The sequence below is a fragment of the Poecile atricapillus genome, chromosome 2 (assembly GCF_030490865.1).
Source record: "Poecile atricapillus isolate bPoeAtr1 chromosome 2, bPoeAtr1.hap1, whole genome shotgun sequence".
NCBI lineage: Eukaryota > Metazoa > Chordata > Aves > Passeriformes > Paridae > Poecile > Poecile atricapillus.
In genome coordinates this window covers 126,977,476-127,003,222 of record NC_081250.1, presented here as the reverse complement: position 1 = coordinate 127,003,222, position 25,747 = coordinate 126,977,476, and the positions used below count along the sequence as shown (strand labels likewise).

Below are 25,747 nucleotides of genomic sequence, written 5' to 3'. Positions count from 1 at the left end.
AGGTGTTAATTAATTTGAATAATTTGGCTACCCTGCTGTAATTAATATATACATTATAGGCACTGAATTCATAAGGATTTAGTGCCCCAGAATGATTAGGGTAATTTTTACTGTTTGTTTGGGTTGTTTTTTTTCTCTAATATACATGAGGCAGCAGGATTACAATCCATATATTCTGATTTTGTCACCAAGGTAATCAAGGTTGAGCTACATTATTTATCAAAGGATGAAAGGCAATGGAACAAAACTGTGCACTTTATTCTTCAAAACTTTAAAGCATATTTGCAGTGAAGATGATGCTTTTGTATAATAGTAGTTTGAAGACAATGGAATAAGAGGAGATGCATGAGGAAGCAATATAAATTTCAGACTGTATTTTCCTTTTTACCAACATGCAAACCAAATATTGCTTCTTGGAACCAAAACAGCTATTTCAGTAGTTCATAAACTTCTGCCTATTCTACCTTTCAAAAGCAGTGGAGGAAACACACTAAATACTAACATACATAAAACATAAACATATTAAACTTCAACAGCTAAAAAGTACTAAAATGTCTGTCTCCCTTAAATTACAAGCATAGGTATCAAAGAAAGGAGCAGCAAGGTTTTCTACTAAGTTCTTGCAACTTTCAGTCATCACTTAGCATAAAAACAGCAATCAATTTATTTTTTATGTAAGTCAATTTATTGATTCTCTGAAGACATAAAAGCAGTTATTTCAAGTGCAGACAACTAATCTTGTTTTATTGCCTCAATAACAAGAGATTAAAACATCACAGTCAATGGCTTTTAGGTCAAAAGATTCAAACCCTTGTCTCAGTTCTTTGTGTGAAAATTTTCCCATCACCAATATCAACTGCATATGGATATGAGAAGAAATTTTACACATAAGACATAGTACAGTAGAGAAAAATTGTTGCTTATGAGCTTTCTGTAGTAACATTTTTATGTGTTGAGAAGATTTACAGATTCGGGAGTTTAAAGAAGATCTGAGGGACTCCTAAAATCAATACCCTTGCAAGTGCTGCACTCATAATATCAAAAGCTGATCTTATGATAAAATTAGGCCAGTGCCAAAACATTTGTAAACAGGATTCAATCAATACTTTAGCTTCTATTCACATTAACTTAGTTTTTAAAAATAAACTGCTTTATACTAAGCAAAATACATTCCTAATAAACTAAAATACTAATTTTCAATGTGAATTCAGAAATCCTTAGAACAATTCTAAATGAATGAAAAGGATCAAAAATCTTGTCTCAGTTTCATTTCTGGATTCTCATTGAATTGTGCTGATAATAACAGCAGAATTTGTCCAGTGTTGCCGATTCATTACCTCCCTGCTGGAGCATCATTTTTCTAGTGAAGGTGGAAAGTGAAATAGTTAAGGAGAACTGGGAAATGCCTATTACAGCCATTTGTAGACCTGTTTTTTTCAGGCTTTGACACATCCCTTATAAATGCTGCTGTGAACATGTTTGTGTCAACATCTCCAGAAGAACACCCACTACTACCTATTGATGAGTTACAGGAACACAGAGAACCCAGAAGCTTTCTGTGCAGCAGGATTTACGCACCACCTTTGACCATCCCATCTCCTGTAGGTCCAATACTGAATAATCCCCTGGGTGTTGAATATAATGTAGATCTTTATTCACATGATCTGTATGTAGGTTCAACATCGATAGTACCTGTACACTGAAATGGTAAAGTTTATATGTTGAAGGACAGGGGAAGTTGATTTAGATGTTTCTGTCTGCCAGTGATTCCTTGTTTGGATCATAGTTGAAAGCTGATGTGTCTCCCCAGAAAGAAACTGAGCCAAACAGAATCCACTTATATTCTCCAGATACAGAGTCAAATAAACACTTAACCTGGATTTTTCACAAGTGGGGATGACAAATGACACATATGAGTCATGCAGAAAGATCCTTTCTATATGCAACAAAATCCCTAATAGGCGAAACCATTAAGGTGTCAAATATAAAAAGCAGGCAGAGCATCAGAAATCCATCATTCAGGGAGATAACATAGAGCAGCAGAAGAAAGGAACTTCCCCCTCAGCAATACTAAAGCTGGTATACTAAATACAAAGCAATATGATACCAGCAGGACTCTACACTGGATGGGTGAAGTAACAGCAGCAGTTAAAGAAGAAATGATCAAATACGGCAGCAGAAAGACATGGCAAAGACAGTACATGCTGAAAAGACAGCAAAGTCTCTTTTCTTCTTCACACAGAAACTGAGTATGCCTGATTTTACCCTCAGAACACTAATCTAATCTTGGATAAAAAACTATGAGCAAGACAGGGAAGGGAAAATCTGGTATGTTAAAGGGTACTTATTCTATGGATATCTCCTCTGAGGGTGGGGTGTTTGAGCAAGATCACAGTGTACAAACAGGCATTTCCCTTGTGTTCATCTACTGTTACTTCTGCTTTTCTGAACAACTGGTTCAATTTTTTGCATTACTATATTTTCTTTGAAATTAACTAAATATTGAAACTGAGCCTATTTTTCTTACAAGGCAGAGAAGTGACTATAAATGCTGAGGCCTTTGTGGTCAAGAATCATTACTTTTCACATTTGCTTACTGTGCTTAGTATTTGCATACAGTATTTTTCTGCTTTTAAAAACATTCACTTTTACCACTCAGAATTTCAAACTGAGAAACACAGACCTGTATCCAGAGGAAAAGCAGTAGACAGCAAAAACTAACTACACTTTTGTGATGTAGGGATTTTCTCACTCAGGTTCAGCAGAATGAGACTTGAGATTTTACTTGAATGAGGCTTTCACGATCCTGCCCTTCAGAGGCTGCGGTGGGCGCCAGTTGTCAACAAGAGGACTCATGGGTTCATTCTCATCATTCTTGGAAAGGCTACGGAGCTTTGCCATCTGCAAGGAAGAAAAATTCAAGTGTCCATGTGGAAGCACTGTGGACCTTACTGCCTAGAAAAATCTGAGATGAAAAAGGAATTTTCTCATATAGTGACAAGCACACAATGACAATGACAGTCTCCTAACAATACTGAGATTACTGATGAAGATTTCTGCAGCCCAGGAGTTTGCATTGTTTCTGTGGATCTTCACAATCCACAGAACAGTTCATCATCTGCCCCTTTCCTGGGCTTCTTTTGGTGTTGTCTCTGATTCAAAAGCACAGTGTGTTAAAAGAAGAGGGCCCTACTGTGACCCTGACAGAGCTGGACTGCAGGCAAATACCTTGTGAAAATACAGCTATCTGTGAAGAAGGATCCAGACCTATGTCAGTGCAAGGCAGTGGTCGAAAAAGCTGGTGCAGAAGTTTGTATTTTGATCTGCAAGGCAGAGATATGCCAACTGGATCATTAAGTTGAATCATGAATTCAGAACTCAGCTGCTGTTATTAAAACTAACTTAATTTCAGTGTTGCTTTGTTGATTGTTAGCCCTTCATCCAAATGCAAAAAAAAAATATTTTGAAAACATCCATTTCAGTAGGAAGGATATATCCTGACTTGTATTGCTGAAGCAGAAAGTGATATAAATAGCCAAAAGTTTTGACACAAGAACTACAAAGTCACCTTACCCAGACAGACTTTTTTTTTTCTCTGTAAACGCACATTCGAGCTATGTGAATGCAAGTGGTATATTAATCCGTATGTATGTTCAGGTTTGCAGGTTGTAGGTTGTTTGATCTTTCTCACTGACAGCTTTTGAGAAGTCAAGATCTGGACCAGCAATTTCTTAAACCAGGAAAGCAGCAAAATATTAGTCTCACTTGCCACTTAATTGTAAAACACGTAGAATGAACTGAGGCTGCTGTCATGGCTGAATTTTGTGGCTCAGGGGCACTTCTGCCTTAGCAGGTTTTTCTGGATCCCAAAAACCCCCCTGCTGAGGCTGTTCCAGGAAGTGTCCTGCAAAAGTGCCTGATTCTCAGGGTCAGTTTTACAGCCCATTTCACCAGTCTGTTCTGCAGGCAGTTTCTCACTGTCCACAGCTAAAGTTTTCCCCACCAAGAAGTGGGCTGGAGTTTACCTGGTCTGAGCTGACTTCAATCGGCTCCCTCAGGAGAATCCAAGTGATGCACTCCTCACAGGGGGGTGTGGTGAACGAACCGTGGTAGGTCCAGTAGTCCCGAGATTTGGGGAAAAGAATTGAAGGATCGAAGTGCAGAAAAGGAGCCTCCTTCCCCTTAGGGAAACAAAAAAATTCTCTGCAGTAACTCCAGAGATACACATCTTAAAAGTCATCAGTGTCTATGCTATTATAAAGGAAGCAATTAAATACCAAGATTCATGCAAGAAATCAATCTCCTTTTCTTCCTGTCAAGCACTTTCTCAGCAATTAATAATAACTGACATTTTGATTACATTAATAAATTAAAAGAAATTAAAAACTGAATTGTGTGGGATCAAAGCAAATTCATTTTTACATATCTCTGTTCTGGAATTATCAAAATTTTCTTTTACTTTGGGCCATTGGGATAAAAGTTAAAGCCTGTGGCACTGCTGGTACTGTTACCCTTTTATCCAACAGGACAGTGGCCAGGCATTTATCCCAGATTCATTACAGTCTTCTCTTCTATCTGGAGGAATTTAAATATGAACCTCTCTCTTCCCAACATTGTGCTCTAATTATATATTCATGGTGACATTCTCAGTCTTTTTTTTTGGCACTATCACACTTAGTGAAGAATTAAAATATTTCCTGTAAACTGAATCCTAAATATTTTACAATTTGAGGTGATTACCACCAGACAAGGGAGAAAGCAGACGTCAGAAAACATTTCCTGGTAAATCTGCCACCAAATAGAACAGTAACTCCACAGGACTGTAATGAATATTCCTTGTTCCCTCTGGGCAACAAAAACTAACCAAGGAAATGCAGTTCACTTCTCTATTGGTATTTTGGATGCAGTTCTGAGAAGGAAGATATATTATTCCTATTTCCTTCTTCTATCATGGAGAATCTTCTCTAGATTAGAACAAAATGAGTGGCAGAAGCTGAAATCGTTTCCATGCATCCCTGCACAAATTAAGAGTAGGAAAAGTGACTCCAATTATATCTTCCTGAAAAGATTATTCTGTAAATTCAATATGAATTTGCAAGTATATTCACAAAATTGTGCTTTGTCAGTCAATACAGCACAGTGACCAAGAAACTCCTCTGCCTATAATGCATCAGAGCAATTGAAACTGCTTGTGTGATAAATACACCAGTGATACCACCCATTAATCTTTCTGAAAAATAAGTAATCTTGAGAAAATGTGATGACAGAAGAAAAATAAGAAATAAAATACAACGTGTGGTTCTTTATGTATGCACTTATCTTTCTCTGCTTTATTTCAACTGTTGTTTTTTACAGAATTGCTACATGTAAATGGCAAAAAAAAAAAAAAAATTATATAGGCATTATGAGAGAAAGCTATCAAAAGAGATACCATTGACACATTGAGTCAGGGGCATGGATAGGGTTAAAAAAATAACCTTCAGTTCCCTCAGCAGAAAGAACTTAATTGCATTTGAAAACTGAGTTTAAAAAATAAAATTTATACAACTCTTACAAAGGAGAGAAGAGCTTTCAGGCTCAGACCTGCATGTCAATGGCAGTACACACATACATACATTAAATGCAAGGAATTCTAGTAAATTTGCAAGAAAATGCCTACAAATTTGGTGATCTGGTGGCATGTTCAAGGTGAAATAAAAAAAAAAGAATGACTTTTAGCATTATTAGAATCATAAAATTTATCATGAAGCAGAATTGCTGAAGTATACCTAGAGATTAAGTTTATTGTAAATGAGAATGCTAAATGACAATAGATGCAATATTGCAGTTCTCTGCAAATAACTCCCTTCAGCAGCTGTATCTATGCAATAGGTATTGACTGGTGCCTTAGATCATTAATTAAGCTGAAAAACAGTTTAGAATATATTTGCAATGCTATTTGTGCTAGTATCATAGGAAGAGAGAACTTAGGACTGGTGCTGAAACTGCACCATGTAATTTCTTTTATAGATACAGTTCCTTCTTAAAACTAATAATGTTTTTAATCTCCCTTACCCTGACTGGGACCCTGCTCTATAATTCCTACTAGTTTCTTCTCATTTTAGCCTAACTAAATTTCTGACTCTGCTATATGCATTTTTTTTAGCTACTGTTGTCTTCAAAAAGCATTTAATTTCTTCTTGGTATTGCCCCACTGGCATATTTTTTACAGAGCAGGACCAATAAAACTATCAATTGGGTATGCAAAGATTGATTAAAAAATCATCTTCCACAAGATTATTTGCAAAAGTCAAGAGTTAAATATTTAAGCAAAATAAAGTATCCTGCTCCACAGTCCAATGTACCATCTCTGTTGCTACTGTTTGGCATCAAAATGATGCCAAAATATGAACCTGAACTACTGATTCCTGCTTCTGTGGTTTTCCAGCTACATTATATCACAAAAATTGTTTTGATACCTTGGTCTTAATGTTTTCAATTTCTTCAAGAATTCTTTTCATCTCAGGTTTGGGAGTTTTTCCAACCTGTAAAGCAAAGCACAAATACTGTATCTTTTCATCATGTTCCACAGTATTTGAAAGACATTCAGTACATCCCATCTGTCACATTAGGCAACAGCAGTCTCAGAGAATCCAGTAGGGACTGACAGAAAACTATCTGTGTTCAAAGAACATCCAAAATAGCAGGCTCCAGTAGCTGGCTTTGCAATTTGAACGTGCTGAAGGACCCTACAAGGCATCACGTCTGTCTGAGGAATGGACTGCACCCTCAGCTTCACTACCCAGGGCTTAACCCTTGGCTCTTGCTTCAAAAGCAACCCACAGCCACTGCAAGATGTCTGAGCACTTGACAAAGCCTTGATTGCCTGAAGGGCTGTAGCTCCTGCAGACACTTCATTCTGCAGCACATACACAGTCAGATCAGACTTGATGTAAGACATGTGACAAATTGGTGTCTAGATGACCTCAAGCTATGAGGTCACTTTATTGCTTGTGTTCATGACATTTAGCACTGATAAAATCTTTGACATCCCAGAAGTGTAGAGGCAGTATGTGTAAGATGTACTGTTATTGCCATGTCTTGTTCCAAAATAGATTAACTTCAATTCCTCAGTAGGTAATTCAATCCTGTTTTAATAGTACCCCAAAACCCAGTAATGGAACATGACAAATTCAAAGAAAAGCAACAGCTCCTTCACCAAAGAGAAAGAAGGAAATAGGGAAAGAGGGCCAGAGAAGACAATGATACTACTTACTTTTCTAGACCTTTTGGCTGACCTTAGCATGGTTAATAGGAATATAGTGGTGTGCTTTGTAAGTTATGTTTTACAACATAAAACTTTGTCCTAAAATAGGCCAAAAGGAATGACAAAGGAAGAATAATTGAAGGACATAGTCATAGGGGAGAATCTGGACAGGTGCCGACCTTCAATTTAGACTAACCACAAGAGAAAAGGTCAGGTTGGCTCACAGAGTAATAGAATTAAAATGACACTGTGTCTAGTCTGTCCAGGGACACTGTAGCAAAATTAATTACATCCACTTGCTCTTGCTTGTACAAATGCCACTTACTAGTGATGAAACATTAAAAGGACACCATTCCTGGATCGTGTGTTCAAGCTGAAATGCTCACTTGCAGCTAAAAGGACTGAAGTTTCTGTAATTTATCACTTTTGGATTGTGTGCCCACTAGCATTTCTCAATGTCCTAGACCACATATATATTTGATACAAGTATTACTTACCTTCTGTTGAGTTTATAAAAAAATCAATCTGAAAATACTGGTACAGTATTATGTTGTTTAAAAGTTTATTTATTTCAAGGTTAGAATGTTCAATGATCTTATTTTACCATCAAATTTTTATTTTTTTTTTTGAGTGGGTTCATTGAACTGATTTTGATCCCCAGCTTGTGTGGAGTCAACAAGAAACCAGAGAAGGGAATCAGTCAACATAACCTTGCTGACAGGCAGATACAACACCTGCTAGCAGACAAAGGACGAGAGGAAACATTCAGCCTATGCAGACCCTCTTCCTCACCCAGTGCACACCACAGGAAAGGGCTGCAGTGCAGGAAAAAACAATGGTAACTTTTCCCCTTGCACTAGGGAAAGAGAAAAAATACAGAAAATTATAAAGACTGAATATTTGCTACTTACTTTCAGAAAAATGCCCACAACAGCTACACCATCAGGTTGTTTTAAAGCTCCAGCAAAATTACCATGTTTTGGATTCCAGTGCACCATATGTAACTAAAAATCAATTAAGCCTCAGTTATAAACACAATAAATTATCAACAGCACAATCTTCACTATAAATTAAATTAAGAAAATATTCTGGTACACAGTAAGTAAAGGAATGGACATGAAAAAGAAAACTGTGTAAGTATTTATTTCTTATTGCTGTTCCCATGCTTTTATATGCTCATGCTTTCCATAAAGCATTGCTTTGCATTTAATTGAAGCACAGGACAAAGAAAATGGAGCTTACCACACAATATCAGACAATGCAACTATAAATAGTTTGATCCAAGCACATGACATGCACACTTGCAGTGCATAAAACACCTACTGACATGCACTTCATCTCAAGTACATTTTTAGATCTTCAGGTGATGCAGATGTCGAGGATTTACACTGGGTTGTATGTAGTGCATATATTATTGGTTTGTATCTCTTACTGCTCTTGGCACATCATATTGGAAGGGAGTGGGGTTATAATCGGACGTTTCTTTCTCATATCCACGTCCAACAATGCTGTATTTTCAGGATGTATTTCGAATTTTTGAATCCCTGTCCAGCTAGAAAATCTCTAGCTCATGTATATAGCAACAAATGCTGCAACTAGCAGTGTGCAATTTCAGATTAAGGAGAATTTGGAACACAGTTACACGTGTTCTACACATATATATACACATATAGATACAAAATCAGTGTTTTTTTTAAAGCGTATTTAAAATAACAAAAAAAAAAAAATTGTCCTGAATTTAAACTAATTTTTCTCTGTTTCTTTTCTCTTGAGGGTAAGGATTTTAATGCTAAGGATAAAGTTGGAGCAACTATAAATCTTTGGCTGCAATGTAGCTAAAGTACATATATTCCAGGCATCCTTCTCCTGTCAATAAATACATGAGTACTGCTAACAAAAGTAACATAAAAAGTCTGTGCTTGAACTAGCCAAGAAATAGTTTGAGGAAGCAGATATTTTTTTCTCTTTAGTTGGCCACAAAAAGCAGAACACTAGCAAAGATTGGCTGTGCTTAAGGAATAGGAAAAAATATCCTAAGCCATCACCTGCAGTAATCTCTGCAATGTTTGTGCACATTGACCCTGAAAATATTTGCCTCAGTTTTGTCCTGCAAGAGGTGGGCAAAGCTTCTTCAAGCTCTGGGCCTCCAGAGTATAGGTGGAAGGCAGGAAAACACATACTGATTTTTGTGGGCATAGGTATGTATCTTGAGCCTAATCTCAAAGTGGAGGAAGGAGGCAGCCTTTGCTAGCAATTCTCTAGCATCAATAGTTAATTCACTTACATTTAGGACCTGAAGAAGTATTCAGGGCCTAAAACATTCATTAATTTTAACAAACTAGGACAACAGCCCTGCAGTGGTTTACATTTAAAACAAAACACAAACATTACATTTTACGTTGTTCCTGAAAATAAGCCCAGCTATTTTAAAGCAGATATGTTCAGGAACTAAAACATACTCCAAATCAGTTTTAAGATGGATCTAATTTTGAACATCAGCTTATCAAAAATGCTTTTAGTGAGTTTTTCTATTCTTTCTGAAACTAGCTTGGTAACTCAAGCTATACTAGAAATGACTAAATGCCAAAAAAAATCTTCCTATTTGGAAGTAACAGATTGTTTTGTCACAAATATTTTTAAAACATTCTAAGATACCAGCAAAAACTCTGGCATGAAGAAATCCGTGTTAGTAGATACTTGCAGGGATACATTTGTCAGCAGCTGCAACTTATACCACTGCATGTTAAGCAGTATTCACAAGTTTCACAGGCGGGGAAAAATCAATAGCTAAATACTTTCAGGAGGGAGAATGGTTAATGTGTTCAGATGAAAAAGCAGACAAATTCCAGTCTGCATGCTGCCATTACAATCCTGTCCTACCTCCGCCGCGTACCTCTGTCCATCGATGACATGCTCGGAGCCGTGCTCGTCGGAGGAGCCCCAGTGCAGGTGCAGCTGGCGCAGGCGGTAGCTGCCAGTCAGCGGCCCCCCTCTCAGCACTGCAGGGACACAGCATCAGCACCTGCCACCACACCAGCACCCCGTGGGGACACAGCACAGCTCCCCTCCTACAGCCAGCCCGCCACAAAGCGCCCACAACACTCGCCAGTTTATGTGGCTGGGGCTAAACTCTGCTGTCAGGAGTTCTGTTTGATGTGAATGCTGTGGAAGCTGCTGTGAGTCAAGTACAGAATCAAAGCCCAGCTACCCAACAAGCCTCTTTTCTCCTGGCAAGTGGACACACTACAGTTCCTGGTATGGAGAGAGGAGGGTGTTCTCAGGTGATTCTCGTCAAGAAAGGGTCTTTTTTAAAAAGATTGGTGTTAGGGCTGTTGAATTTACCCAAAGGTGCTTCAAAAAGTACCTCCAGTCCATGATTAGCATACCTTTTTCAGGTCAGACACCTAAACAATGGTTACAGATAGCTGCTTTGAAGAGAAAATTAAAAAAAACATCTGTTTCTTGGAAGTGAGGGAAGACAATGAAGTTTAGGTCACGTGAGTTAGAAAATTGTTCTAGAGCCACCAAGAGAAACTAGGAAGCTGTTACTTCTACTGTGCTTAGCCAAATAATGCTGACCATGCATCAGTCTGACAGTTGACATCAACTCTGACTTTCAGAACATCACACACCTGCTCTTTCAGCCTGGAGATTCTTTTGAGCAGGGACTGCTTAGAGGATAAGCTCTCAAATGTATTTTTCATTCATTACCTAAGGTTGGAATGAGTCGTGTTTCCTTACACAGAAAGCTGATAATGTAGTTCACAACTGCAGTGCCAGAAGGCCTTGTTTAAATAGCATTCAAGTTTGAACTTCCACCAATGGCTTTGAAGTTCAAAGTTAACATTGAAATCCTCTTTTGCCCAATGGTCTCAAATGAATTCTTGATATCCTACAAGTTGGAATACCTACACAGAGCAAGAGGTTTAACTTTGCAGTTTCTCTTTTTAGTTGGTAGGTGTCACAACCATCAAGGGGAGGGCCAGAAAAAAAGGGCTGTTGAGACTTAAGCAGTAGTTCCTCTTACTTTTTTAATTTTTTCAAACATAAATAATCATAAATCAGTATAGTATTGAGTAATCTTGAGTAAACCTTCTGTAGAAGCTTTCCATGGAAAAAATAATAATAATAATAATAATTTCTATTTCAAATATAGGACAAAATAGGCTTAGAATCCAGCTCCTCAAATTTGGTTGGTATTTGGCTGCCATTTCACATTGGAATCAATGGAAGGAAGGAGCTGAATTTATGTGATCTACCTACATTTACAAGCTGAATCAGTGTCAGATTTGGAAACTCATTTACTACTCATTTCTTACAGGTAGCCCTTTCCAGAGCTAAAATACTGTGAAGCACTTGAAAACAGCACTTCATAACAGTATACAAGTCTTTCTAGCACAAAACCAAACCTTTTTAACATTCAAAATCTTCCATGTGATTGGGAAAATAAAAAATCTTCAACTATATTTCTTTTTCCAATAAAAATGGAATCTGTGACTACTATGTATCCTCATCTCTTAGCACTATAGAAGCCAAAAAATGAAGGCAATAAAATGTCTACAAAATTCCTCCTCATGGTTTTCTGAACTGTCAGGCATTGTATTTGATTCTGATCAGACACGTGCCTGTGAAACACTTGAGTCCTAAATTACTGTCCAGCAACCTGCAGAAAGTAAGGGCAGCCAGGAGTGAATGTACACACTGCATGCCCAAAGAAACAACAGAGGTGATCAGGAGGAGACAGACAGGGAGGAAATGGAGGGAAGATTACTTAGAGGGAGTGCTGCACCAAGGACTGTATTTGGTTTGGCCAAATTGGAATCTTTCTCCAATACTGTTCCTTGGGCAGGCAACTTCTTGAGCAGCCTAAAACACCTCAGCCTTTAGGAAGCTGTAAAGAAGACAGAACAGAACCACCATGTGAAAATGTTCATTACCTATTTCCTTCCCATGCTTTCAGTCAAGGCATTCATTTTATGCAGAGCTTTTGGAAGAGCATTCTGGCTTATAAATGGAACTTGTTACAAGGGCAGGTGGTGATAGGGCAAGGAAGAATGTCTTCAGACTGGAAGGGAGTATGGTCACATTGGATATTAGGAAGAAATGTTTTACTGCGGTGTTGGTGAGGCACTGGAACAAGTTTCCTGAGAAGCTGTGGATTATCCAACCCTGGAAATGTTCAAGGCCAGGTTGGATGTATCTTTAGTAACCTGGTCTAGTGAAAGGTGATGATGAGGGTATGGTTGGCACTAGATGATCATTAAGGTCACTTCCAATCCAGACCATTTGTGTTTCTATGGTAATAAAAGTGCAATTTATGAGACTGCTGTGTAGAAACAGTGGTCATAAATACTAAAGGAGCATAAAAATACATAATTTAGAGACAGTCCTGGTCCTAAATAGTTGAGATGCCATCTGAGAGACATGGAACAATAATAAGTAGGTGTACTGATAAAGAAGTCCAAGGAAACAAGGGGCTCATCAAGATAAACAAGCAGGAGAATGATCTTTCAATGTACTGTGGATATATTTCATCCGTGATATAGCTTACTAAGAACAAAATCTCAATACAAGTGCCATCAACACAGATGCACAGAAATACAAAAGAAAGTAACCGTTTTCCATTAATTATATTGTTTTCTTTCTTGATGAAGGACCAATCAATACTGCATGCTTTTGAGATGTCTTTGCATTATATATTATGAATTTATTATTAATTTTGACAGTTGTTGCCTATCTGCATCCAGAGCTATACAGATAGAGCTCTGCAATCAAGTTTTGAACAATTTAATTTAGAGAAATGAGATTGCTCAATCTCAATTAAATAACAAAGCCATTTGTTTTCTAGAAACTATAAAATGTCATTGACATAAATGCTATTCTCATAACTTTTTTAGGCTCTGAGGTACCTGAAAAATTACTATGCAGAAGAAATCAAGATCACAGTCAGTAGAAATGTATATACGAGTTTTTTTGTTTACAAAGTGCCTCAGAGCATTCTAAACCACTCTGGGCACCACTCTTGTCCCTTACACAAAACCTGGAGATGTGGTGTCTGATGAAGGAGGTGACACAGGGAGAAGTCCACCATCCAGCTGTATTTCAGGGGTTCCCCTGTAGCTAACAGCCTTTCTGTCCCACTTCAGATCCGCCAGAATAAACTTCAGGAGCACCTTTTTAACATTCCCAAGCGACTTTTCTCTGCTGGCCTGCACATGCTGGATACTAAAGGGCGCTTTTTGATACCTGGCGCTTTGAAAACCTTGACTCCCAGCAACCCCCCAAAAATCCAGACCGACCTGATCGATCAAAAGTGTCGTCGAAGACGACTCTGCAGGTGCGCCCGTTGTTCAGGATGGTTTTCGCTGCCCCGGGGTCATAGCTGGCGTGCCAGGAGGCGAGAGAGGAGTCGTGCTGCACGTCCTTGCTGTTGATCTCAACGGGGGACTGACAGTCGCCCTTGGCCAGGGGGTAATTTTCGTGCCAGCGCTCGGGTCCTGAGGGACAAAGACAAAGAAACGTCTCCCCTGCTCAGCCGGGCTGATGCCGGCCCCCGCGGCTGCCCCGAGCCCCCTCACCGTTGTCGCTGTCGTAGCCCCACACGGACTGGGCCATAGCGCCGCTGCCCGCTGCCCCGTCCCGCTCTGCGGAGCTCCCCTCCCTCCCGGCCCGGGGGGCTTTTTATAGAGCGCCGAGGCTTCGCGTCCTCCCCGCAGGGCCGGGCAGGGCCGGGCAGGGGGCGGCCGCCGGGCAGGGCCGTGTTCTCCCCCGGAGGAGGCAGGGGGATGCCAGCAGGACCCCGCGGCTCCCTCCATCCCCGCCCCGCAGACTCAGCCCAGGGCCAGAGGGTGCGAGGCGCGGGCGGGCCGGTGCAGCCCCCGGGGCCGTGGGTGAGGAGAGGCTGCCTGGAGAGCTCGGCCCCAGCGCCGGGAACGGACGGAGGGAGCTCGGTTCTCCCACCCCGGGCAGCGCCGCGGGCGTGAGGCACACGCGGTGACTCGGGACGGGCTCCCAGGGCGGGCAGGCTCCCCCACTGCCGCTTTCCTGCTTTCACAAATGCTCCCATTGCTCAGAAGGGCCCTGTTCTGCCTGAAGGGGTATCTCACAGCCTGTGGAACCGCTGAGCAAAGGAAGCCCCAAAGGAGGCCATTTCTGACCATTGCCTCAAGTTTGGATTTGGTGTTGTCCAGTCAGTTGTTCATGCAGGGAGCTTCACACCAAATATATTTCTCATGTTAGGCAATTTAGCTGTGGGTACTTTAGTCGGGAAAGCATATGGTTTTCAGATGATGGGGAGTTAGTGACAGTATGGTTGCAGTAGTTGGCTTTTCCTGCACATCTATTCTGAATTCTCAGATCTTCTTCCATGGCTTTGTCAATCCATGCTAACACTGCTGCAACTATGTCTACCTTGAGCTAAAAATTCAAACTACATAATTCAAACTAAATGCTATTCCAAGATAAATATTTGGGAGTCAGTCAAGAAGCACCACAAACCATGGAGATTTCCAACACAGGTGCAGTGAACCTGTTCAAATGCTCCTTGTACCTATGAGCGCAGTAATGCAGTGTGGAATAAACCTGCAGCTGGGAGAGGTTCTACATTTTGTGTTGGTGAGGTACAGGAAAAAGTTTGAGAAGCTGCAAAATACAGAGCTTAGGACTAATTTGGTCCTATTTGATGTCCCCAAACCAGCTGGAAGATAAAGGTTCCCCTTCTAGTTGTGCCGTGTAGCTAGGTAATAAATATCTAAATATGGACTTTGTTTAGCATTACTAAAATTACTTTATTAAACTTCTTCAGTAAATTCTTCATGCTCTGAGTATAAACATAAGTAGACATCCTGAATCCGTTGAGACAAAGGTAGGACAAGTTGTCTCACTTAGGAATCTGCGTCTGAGAAAATTTCTGTAGTGATGTAAATGGTATTTTTACATAGAGAAGATGCGTCAAATTAAAACTCAATAAACCTTAGCAACTTACAGAATATTGTAAGAGGTATCCTTTATTATCTTTAGAGGAACAGAGATGTGTTCATCATCAAAGTATCCTTCAAAACATGTAGTTCCTCATACTTTCTTTGGGGAGAATTCAATTAAGAAAGTACTAGGAGGGGACTTGGGTACAATGGTATGGAAAAATACATCTTTTTGCTTTCGAAAGAGACTCTGGGGAAAACGAATAAACTTTTTTATTTTACTCTGTCATCAATCAAGTGGATAATGTCACATCTGTTGGAAGGGCAGGCATGTAAAGTTGATGCCTGTTGCAATTTTAAATCAGAAAGCTTAGACATTAATCCTTTTGAATTGGTTTCTACCTTATCTGTCTAGAGAGAAACACTTGTAAGCTTGTGAAATTCTAATTGGAGCAGCTTGGGTTTTGTCTGTATAAGCAGACAGCTTTAGTGGCCTTGTTCATGGAAGTCTCAGAGAGACTTTTAATCAACTTCATACACGCAAAGAATGCTTGTTGGAGCCCTTTGTGAAGGTGAGGAATATTTGTATTACACAGAAAAAGATGCAAGTCAGTTTTTCCCCTACTATTTGAATTCATTGCTCTATGTGAGACTTTTTGCAATCTTTATTGAAGAGCCCCAGCCAACAGTGAAAGTCTTCATATTTTACCTTTCCAGTGAGCTAGTCCTGTTGCACCCAGAGGAGCATCTTTTTGCTCGTGCCTTCCAGGCAGTAACTTACACACAAGTGACAAATGTAGGTACATGGAGTCAGCCCCAGGCGCTGAGTTATCCCACAGTGTCTCACTGGCTGCTTTCTTTTCCTATTGCTTTCCACATCAAAGGTGGAGCAAAAAGCAAATGTATTATTACTTGCCTTAAGAGATAATCAGAATAGCATTTTTTTTTTTCATTCCTTAGGACCTACATTTATTCTTTTCTTTTGCTATTGTCTCAGAAATTCATTATCTAACTTGTAAAAAATTGTTTTTTCTAGGAAATAAACACTTCTGTCACAGAAATGACATTATAATTAAGAAAAGGTCACAGCTTCAAACATTTAAGAGGCATGTAGTTACCTAGTGCATTCACACTTTTATTCAGTGATTTCCTTCTATTTTGTAAACCTTGGACATGTTGTAAAAGCCATCAGACATCTGAAATAGCAAGAGCATAACAAGATCAATCTATACTATTCATGAAAAAGTTCAGGATTTCGGTAATTGCAGACATCATCTTGCCCAAAACTGGCACCCAGTTACAGAATCACAGTTGGGCACCTGATAACAGTTTATTCAAAAGATTATTAAAATAAATAAAGCATGGTGGTGCTGTTGGATACCTAACACATAAGATGTTTTTCATCCAAAAAAGGGGTGTGTACATTTGTCACCTAAAGGAAAGATTGAAACAGAGGCTCCAGAGTACAAATAACATATCTGTGGAACACCATCTGTTGGATGTGCAATTCAGATGCTGCATCTGCTTCTGCTAAACAAGCAAAAACCATAATCATGCTCGTCTCACTTACAAAAATACCTTACCTGAAGTCATAGATTTTCTTTTTTGAGAATGGAAAGCAAATGAACGGAGTCTGGAAAATGGCTCAGAGCCATGGCCTTACCCAGAGCACACAAAACACTTACAGGAGAATGATGCATGGAAAAGCAACTGGCAGCAGTTTTGAGCTCTGCCAGCCATGACTGTCTTGGCCAATACCTTGAAATAACTGGAACAACCAAAATACTGCTTCACCTCAGTATGCCAGTTTCCAGCTGACTCCAGGAGCCAGCATGACAGCTAGGAATGACTGTGAGGGGACACAGAGGTAAATGTGTCAGCAGCATGTAATTCAAGAGTGTCTCTGCTCAAAGCTAAGGTTTTCCAAGTTTCACCATGCTCAGGGACATTTCCCATGGGTGACATCATGCAAAGGGCTTTGCTGGAGCGCAGAGTGTGCCCATATTGAGTACACTGTTAAGTGAGCAAAAGCATTTACTCAGTGCCTGCGAGCAATCTAAATATATGTTCTACTATATTTAATAGCATGTGGAAGAAAACAGTACAACAAAAAGGAATCTGATAATGCACAGTATGGATGGGGCAGCAGTGTTTTTTGATATATTGCACATTGCATGCCAGGCAGTGCAGGAAAAGCATGTCACTCAGTGCTTTTGATTGAGGGATGCCATGGTGGCATGCCATAGCCAAAAAGCCAAATTGTCATATGCCTCACTGAGATGCCATGCTATGGAAAACATTGTAGGAATGAATGGAAACCCCTCTTGACAGCCAGATCTTATTGGAAGATCTGCCAAAGGTAAATGAGAAACATATTGGGTTGATTTTGCTGTTTTTATAAACAGTTCATTTTTTAGGTATATTAACATTTTTATTTGTGTAGTACCTCTAGACAAATATTAAGCAGACTTTTACTACATCTTTCCAGTTTAGAAGGTGTGTAACTCAGCAGTCTGCAGTTTAGACTTCAAGACCTTGCTTACAAAATCCCATCATCCTGCTGTTGTGTTTTAGAACTTACATTACCATTTGCAAAACTTAATATTTAGTCAGTGAGATACAATAAACATGAAAACAATGTCAGACTGTAGATTTAGCAAAAGGAACAAAAAAGTGAACAAGCTTTCCTTGTAGCAGTCTACTAAAATGAGCACAAATTGGAGGACAAGTATAGTATTTAAAAAAAAAAAAAAAAAAAAGTAAATTTAGTATTTATCACATATAAATCTGATACAACAAAAATACAGTGTATATTTCAGACACCTCTTCCAGATCTGAAAAACTAAACAGATAAACTCTTCAGGAATATGACTCTCCTCTTGAATCCCATAGGGCTTTGCTTGTATGGCACTCACTGAAATCCAAATCTGAGCTGGGCTGTCTACTTTTATATACACTGGCACAGTCTGACTTGAAATAATCCAAGTACAAGGGTTTGACCCGTACTGTTTGCTTTTATAAGGTCCGTATGTGCCTGTTTGGAAATTCCAGCAGATTGGCAACTCTTCTATATTGAGGTAGAGTTTTATGTATGACCTTTATCTTGCAAGATACTCTGGCAGTAGCTTTGCCTGGAACAGTCGTAATCAGGCCACAGAAATGCTAACATGGCTGGAGGAGTTCATAAGAGTTCTATAAGAGGCATCTCCATGAATGCAGCAAATCTGAAATACTTCACACATATTTTCCAGTGAGATGCATCCTCCTAAAAGAGAATTTTATAAGAAAATCATGTGTTTCCAGACCTTGAAATATGATCTTTGCAGGCAGAAGAGTTTTCATCACACAGACATTTTCCAGAAATTCTGGGAGTGTGTGTTTCCCAAAGTTTTCAGACAGTCACTTCTTCTGAATCCATAAAATCTGTGAACTTTGAAAGGTCAGAGAATAACATCCCATTTCTATCAATATCTGTGCTTCACTTCAATGGAGTCAAAATTTCACTCTGAGACCACAAAGCAACTTTGAAAGAATCATCTGTTGATAACAAAAAAGTAACTGTGTGTGTGTAAGTATAAGCATTTATATGTGCATTGCAAGTGTAAGTAGTATGTAATAAAAAAGTCAGTGATAGGAAGCCCATTCTTGTCACACATATTGAACAACAGCAGGTATTACCAGAAGAGAGGGGAAAAAACCTAACAAAAAGGCCTTTAGCAACCTAGAAACAGTACTGGTGGGAATGTTAGTGTTCTTCTCAGAGCAGTTTAAGAAATTAGCAGTCTGTCGTAAATTGAGGCTGTTTAAAGTGAATCCTAAAGAAGCAGATTGAAAGAATGATATGCATTGATCCTAAGATCTAATATTTAAAAATTGGTCTGGGGATACAATAATAGAGCAGTATCCCATTTTGCAGTTGGTGATACATTACAGTCTGATGGACAAAATCCTCAGATTCCATCTTCTGCATTCTAAGTCTCATTTGTCTGAATTTATACTGATGCATCTTGATGGGCTCCAGTGCAATATTCAGCTTTCTCTAATATGACCACATGCAGGCCTGGGCTATGGATTCTAAAATGCATCTCTACTTTAAAGATTCCAGTGCAGCCAACAGAAATGCTGTTCATCTCACACTTTAGCATGACTCAGCACAGTGATTTGTCAGTGCAAAAAAAAAGGTTTTTCTAGTTTATCTTTCTTTAGTCCTACCTTTCTGTGTCTTCATGTTCCTCAGTATCTTTTTAAAAATTTTTCCATGGTGTTACTCTCCATTCTCTACAAACGCATTGGTTGCTTAATGCATCTTTACATTATGTATTTTGAAAAGAAAAATACAACCTTACTCTTTTTTTAAATTCACCTGGATGGATGCAAAGATTTCATGGCTGGTTTAAGATTGATGTCAGACATATTTTAAGTGATCCAATCAAACTTCCATTCTCATAAGTAATTTCAGTGAACTTACATACCCGCAGTAGTGCTGAGGTACAGAAATATGTTTGAAGTATGGGGAGAAAGTATTCAGACCTTTTCTGGACTAAGTTCTTTACTCTTGACCTTAAGAATGCTTCAGGGTATCTATAAAAGCAGACAAATGTAACAGGCCAGTTTGAATATTCTGATTGAGGGGTTTTGTTAGTAAACCTTTTATGTCATTGTGTAACTTCTCCTAGGCAAGGACAGAATATTTTCCAGCATGAATTCTCTGATCTTCCTAACTTGTCTGCAAAGAAGATTAGTAAGGGCTTTGATATGACAAACTAGAGGTAAATAAGGCAATTACACTTCATCCTTGTAAGAAAGACACCGGGATGCATTTCAGACTTTCTTGGAAGCACTATCTTCATCATACCAAGGAGTGACATGAGAGGTGCCCTCTGATATTTGCTATTTTTGCCACTGCAGTAATGGTCGTGGCCTATAATCCAACACATTAAGAGTTCAGTAATAGTGACTAATGAAATATTTTTTATTATCCTAGCTTGGAACCCAGAGCATGCTGGTAGCCATCTGGATCTGCAGACTTTGGCACTCCCAGCAGTGGTGATTGTGCATCCTCCCCAGATTGTTACAGGCACAGCTCCTAGTCACTGTCATTGGAGAACATGCTTTTGACTGTGGAAAGTAGTTGACAATATAAATAATTCTCTTTTGTTCTTCACATTTGCTTGGTGCTGGGTGGATGTCTTTCTCTCGATTCTAGTGATGCCAAAAAGCTCTCTATAGTCAACCATTATAGACTTGTAAAATGTGGTTTGCTCAGAACTGAGATCAATGTAACCTTTGTGTTCAGGTGCATTCTCTGAGGACATGAATAATGCACCAGTTCACTACTGCACAACAAAGATATAATATGAAACAGACATTATTTGTTAGTACATCTTACTGGTTAATTTTAAGAAATATTCTCAGCTGAAATGGAGAAATAAGGATTAAATATATGATAATGAAGGATCACAGATCAAGAAATGCCTATAAGAAGTCTCAAGCCCATCAGTCCTGGCAGCTTGTATAGTCAATCAACATCTGCCAATTTCTCAAACATCCTACAGATGACAGAGGAAAGATTTCCCATCTATTAAAAAAACAAATTCCTCCAGGACATCACAACTGTAATGAAAGGGATATGACAAAAAATGAGAAGCCATTAAATTTAGTCCAATCTCAAACAGTGATCTCCTCTGAGGAGCGGTGGTTGTCAGTCCCTGGCCAGTGTTCACATTGCTGTAGCCATGCAGAGAGTAGAGCACCCTATTCTCTACCTCACAGGACTGTGTTAAGGATTAATAATATGATTCTTGCAAATTCTGTTACTCATCAAAACGGCTACACAAATGCTAAGTGCTGGCTAACACTTGCTACAGGAACACCTTTACTGAAGGGGTAAATCTGGCCTCTTCTGGGTGTCCCCACGGCAGAACATCACCAATCTATTTCATTATTTTCTTGCAGAGTTGTAGTCAGTAAGCAGCATGCTGGATGGAACAAACAGCAGATCAAACACCCACAACAACCTGAAATTCATGTTAATCCTTCTCAGTTTGTATCCCTAAACACTGGCGTTTGTAAAGTTAGTTTCACTATTCAGTCTTCTTCCATTCCAGCTGGGCATTCCAGCTTTAATCATGTGCTTTTTGCAAAGGTTCTCTACAGAAATTATAGCAAAGTATTTTAGGGCATTCGACACGGAAAATATTTTTCTAACCTTGCATCACTATACCTTTTCTGAGAGAGGCAATGAACTTAGTGTTTCAATTATAGGTCTTACACACATGATTGGGCAACAGGCCAACAATTTTCATCTGTGTATTCCAAGACCAATAGCATTTGTTTAGCTATAAATTCAGAGATGCTGAATGCATTGTGTTGCTACTTCTCTGAGTTTATTAAAGGTCTGAGTTTGACAAAAACTTTGAGTATAATAAAATTAGAAATTGTAATCTTGTAAAAAATGATTTATTATGGTAAAATAACAAATAATCTACCCAAACCACAAGGAAACACAAAGAATTTAACTTCAGAAGCTGGATGTATAGTCCATGAAGTCAAGCAATCCTTACCTAACACAAATTTTGCAATCTTAAGCAATCTCATGCAGACTAGCAATTATATGATCCCAAAAGTACTTTTAAAAAGGCACCTTAAGTCTCCTTGTTTCATCATAGACAGACAACACCTTCATTAAACCCTACTGGATTTATCAGCTTTGACAGCAGTCTTTTGCTTTTGACAATATTACAACTTTTCTGGGTGGTAGTACACAGACTAACATCATATAACATTTGCTACTAAACATCCTGTAATATGGGAAAACAGACATTCAGAATGTGCTTTTCCACAAAAGGTTTATATTTTAATAGTCATTTGTGCTTATATACAGAACCCAAGTGCAAGAGTGAAGATAAATATGAGCCATTTTGTATAATGAGACTTCTGCTGGTTTTCATAAAAAAAACCCCAAAACATTAGAAACTGATGTGTTTGATTCAACAGTCCCCACTGTAGCTTCAGTGCCTCCGTGAAGGCAAGACATCTTCCCGGTGGAGAAAACCTCCTTATGGATCCTTAGGCTGTATTTATCTATCATTCAAACAGAAAACAACTCTTAGCACTGACTCAGAAAGACTAAGATTTTCTGTAACTAGACAGTCAAATATTCAGTGAGTCATTTGCTTCTATGGCATCATAACAGAAGCTTTTGTTTATTTAGTACAATGGGGGAGAAGAGAGGAGTTCAATGGGCCACTGATGCACTGTTGCACAGTGACAGATTTGTGCTGTGTAGAGCAAAATGGTTGTAAGATCTTCCTCTGCTTCCAAAATTAGAAAAAAGCACTGCTGCTGGACAGCTAAGTCATCCAGCACAAAAGGCCAACCTAACCAAGAATTTAAGCATGTGAAGAATTTAAAGATCATAACCAGATCCTTTGTTTTAGCTGCAGTGCTCATACTTGTACACTTTGTAGACACAGTTCAAGTAAATACCATTTTTAGTTACTACAAATATTGGAGGTTTATTTTAAATAGAAGCTGTCTGTTTTTAAAGTAAAAAAAAAAAAAAATTGCATTTAAAGAAACTGTTAATTTATTTAAAAATTAATGTAACTTGGTCTTGTTACTGAATTAGTTTACCAGATATTCTTTGGGTGTGCTGGGGGGGACTTGGGAGAATCAAGCCTGAGCTTCCCTGTTTAGTCTATGTATGTCTCAGCAAGGCACTTTTAGTTCTCTCATATCTCAAGCAGATGGTGTAAACTGCCTGTCCTTTGTAAAACAGCATTAACCACACTTCTGAAAAGCCTTGGCATTGCTCATAGTCCTCCTTCTTCTCTGGTGCTTCCCTCTGTTATCCATGTGCTGACAATAAAGGGCAAGACATGCTGGCTCTCTGTGAAAAGAAAGATCTCCTGTGCCCCTTTACTTATTCTCAGTCAGGGTTTGTATATTTACACGCTTTGAAAACCCTCTACAGACAGAGAATAAGATTCATGCAGAACAGACACTGCCATCCTTTCTAGAGTTTTTATGTTAACATGTTAATATTTGTAAACAATAAGTAAAACAGCACTGAGGTCACTCCTGAGAATAGTAAGCTTGCTTTTACAAGACAAGGGATTCCATTTTCTTCACCAACCCATCTGCTTTCTTCAGAATTTACGCCACAAATTAGAGATTAAAACATCATCTCTAAGCATGTAAATAAAATCAACATAACTTGGTGACATTTAATTGTAATGTGTTTGTTTTATTCCAATATAATAAGTAAACAATCCTTCAGCAATCACAGCATCATTAAAGGAAAAGTATTTGTTCCAAAAAGTTTAAAAGATTGCTCTGAAATAATTGAAGACAATACTTTTTGTATAAGATTTGTTTTTCTTTCTGTACTTACTACATGATATGTGATCTCTGTATGGTATTGTGCTTTGGAATGGAAAAACCTCAACAGTTTAGGTTAGGCTTTTAGGAAGCATTAGCTAATTATAGGTTTTATAATCCCCTTCATTTAGATCTAGTCTCCTGTTTGTAATAGCTGAGATCATCTCCATCTTGCAATATCCCACACCATCGCTTACTGGATACTCTTTTTTTTTCTATAAATACACATATCTGAGCTCTCCATTTTATTAGTTTATCTTTAAAAAGTGATAAATTTTGGACTGTTGGCTGTTTTAATTTATTCACATGCTGGTTTTCACTACAGATTAAAATTTAGAGAACAGCCATTATCTATGTATGTCCTAATCCAAATGTAATGAATTGTAAAAATCATTGCACATCCATGTTCAAAATTCCCAAGGCGATGCCTACATTTCTGACTCATTCTTCCTGTCTTTAATTCTGGACACATTCTCTGTACAGGACAATCTATGATTCCTTATCTGTTCCTAGAAAATAAATAGACTAAAACAGGAACTCAATATTCTTATCTAGTGTTCCAATATTTTTATAGTGATAGCGAAGTATTTTATAACATTCCAGTCACAGAATCATAAAAAGACTCAGATTAGAAGGGACCCGAGAAAATCATCTAGTCCAACCTCCTGCAGAAATAGCAACCTCAAAATATCTCACATATATTTCAGGAAATACAAGAAAATAATTAATATTAATTTTACTTAGCTTAAGAGCTGCTTTCATAATTCATTCTTAAAATGCTTGCTAGAATTTAATTTCACTTACTGATATCAACTTGGGAAAGAAGTAGAAGAACTTGTGTTCTCAGTAGTCTCTGGATGAAATACACTTTTGAAGTGGTTGGCCATGTAGAAAGAAATGTCTAGGGTTAATTTATATGAACTATTAATGTACACCATATGCTGATGTTCAGTAAGAGTAAAATAAGACAGAGAAAATAATATATCTGAAGTCCAAAGTCTTGCATTCGACAAGATTAACTTTCCTACAAGGACAGCCAGTTTTAGTGCAAAGACAACAATAGCACCACATGGCCAATTAAAAAAAACATTGAGAGCAATACTTCTGTAATAAGAAAAATAAAGAACCAAAATTCAATGGTCGCTGTATGTGGCAGAGAGCAATACAAAGATGAGGAAAAGAAGGGCTGTCCTTCACTGAAAATTAGTATCCCCATCAAAGTACAGAATGATTATTGTAAAGGACAGAAACGCTTCGTTTCTGCCATCAAGCAAAGCTAAGATAACCTTGTTTAGTGTATACGGCTTAGAGGTACTCCAGGTGGGCAAGTAAGACAGCCAGAAGCTAGAACTCTAATCTCACTTGGTTGTCCTAACATATATTTCCTTTCCATCTTCCCACATCTTCAGATCCAGTCTGGTGCCATATTATTCTACACATCTTAGATACTTTCCTGTGGGTTTTCCATTTCTTGTTTCCATCTGCCAGCCTCCTCTTCACATTTTTTTGGTTCAGTTTCTAAAACACAGAAGCCAAAATATCTTTACTTAGATCTGTTTTCTTGTCACTTCAAGAAGCTGTCAAAGACTGATGTTATTGAGATCATCTGAGTGGTTTTAATCTTCCACTAAAGAAAACAAGGGTATAGTCCTTTCAAATAAGAGTGGGCATTTTTCAAGACACTGTTACTGGGAAGCATGAAATTAGGGTAAACTGCAAAGAAACAAACAGAATATGAATTCTTCACAAAAGTAACAATTCTGATTTTTTAACTATCTGTCCTGTCAGGTAAAGATGTTCTTCAGAGCTGAAGTGAAATAACTGGGCGAGTCCTTCATGGTCTCCCATATTCCTGCTCTGTCAGCCTGCAGTGGGATGGATAACGGCCAGGGAGATGGTAAGGGATAGGAAGATTTTTTCAGGATTTCTTCTTTTCTGAATAGGTTAGGAGCATGAATGTGCAGGAGTGCCATCATGCACCTGTCTCCATTCAGCAGTACTTGCTTTCTGCCTGTTCTCAAGCTGAGATCAACTCCTTGGCTCCTTGCCTCCATCTCAGTCTGTTCACATTTCAGGTTTTCAAGGCCATCTCTGGGAAGAAAACAGATGAAAAATCTTACTTTAAACTGAAAGGAGACCTGGAGCCTTGTCTGTTGGCCTGGGACTCACACAATTCTCTCTCATGCTTTGGCAGTATACC

General features: G+C 38.6%; 1 protein-coding gene across 1 annotated transcript; it reads right to left on the bottom strand.

The window, feature by feature from the left end:
- Nucleotides 1–237: 237 nt before the first annotated feature.
- Nucleotides 238–13,926, bottom strand: LOC131576405 (carbonic anhydrase 3-like). The gene is made up of 7 exons (XM_058833113.1): nt 13,825–13,926; nt 13,546–13,743; nt 10,127–10,245; nt 8,158–8,250; nt 6,459–6,524; nt 4,026–4,181; nt 238–2,901 (listed from the first exon to the last, which is right to left on the bottom strand). The coding sequence occupies exons 1-7, from the start codon at nt 13,859–13,861 to the stop codon at nt 2,782–2,784; spliced, it is 789 nt and encodes a 262-aa protein (XP_058689096.1). The 5' UTR covers nt 13,862–13,926; the 3' UTR covers nt 238–2,781.
- Between the last annotated feature and the right edge of the window lie 11,821 nt (nt 13,927–25,747).

Bases quoted from the DNA above. Each gene is read 5' to 3' on its own strand.
- LOC131576405 (XM_058833113.1), bottom strand. From the start codon at position 13,861: ATGGCCCAGTCCGTGTGGGGCTACGACAGCGACAACG. The intron at 6,525-8,157 runs GTAAGTAGCAAA...TTTGCTTTACAG, and splicing joins TTGTGGGCATTTTTCTGAAA to GTTGGAAAAACTCCCAAACC. The intron at 4,182-6,458 runs GTATCAAAACAA...TGTTTCCCTAAG, and splicing joins TTGAAAACATTAAGACCAAG to GGGAAGGAGGCTCCTTTTCT.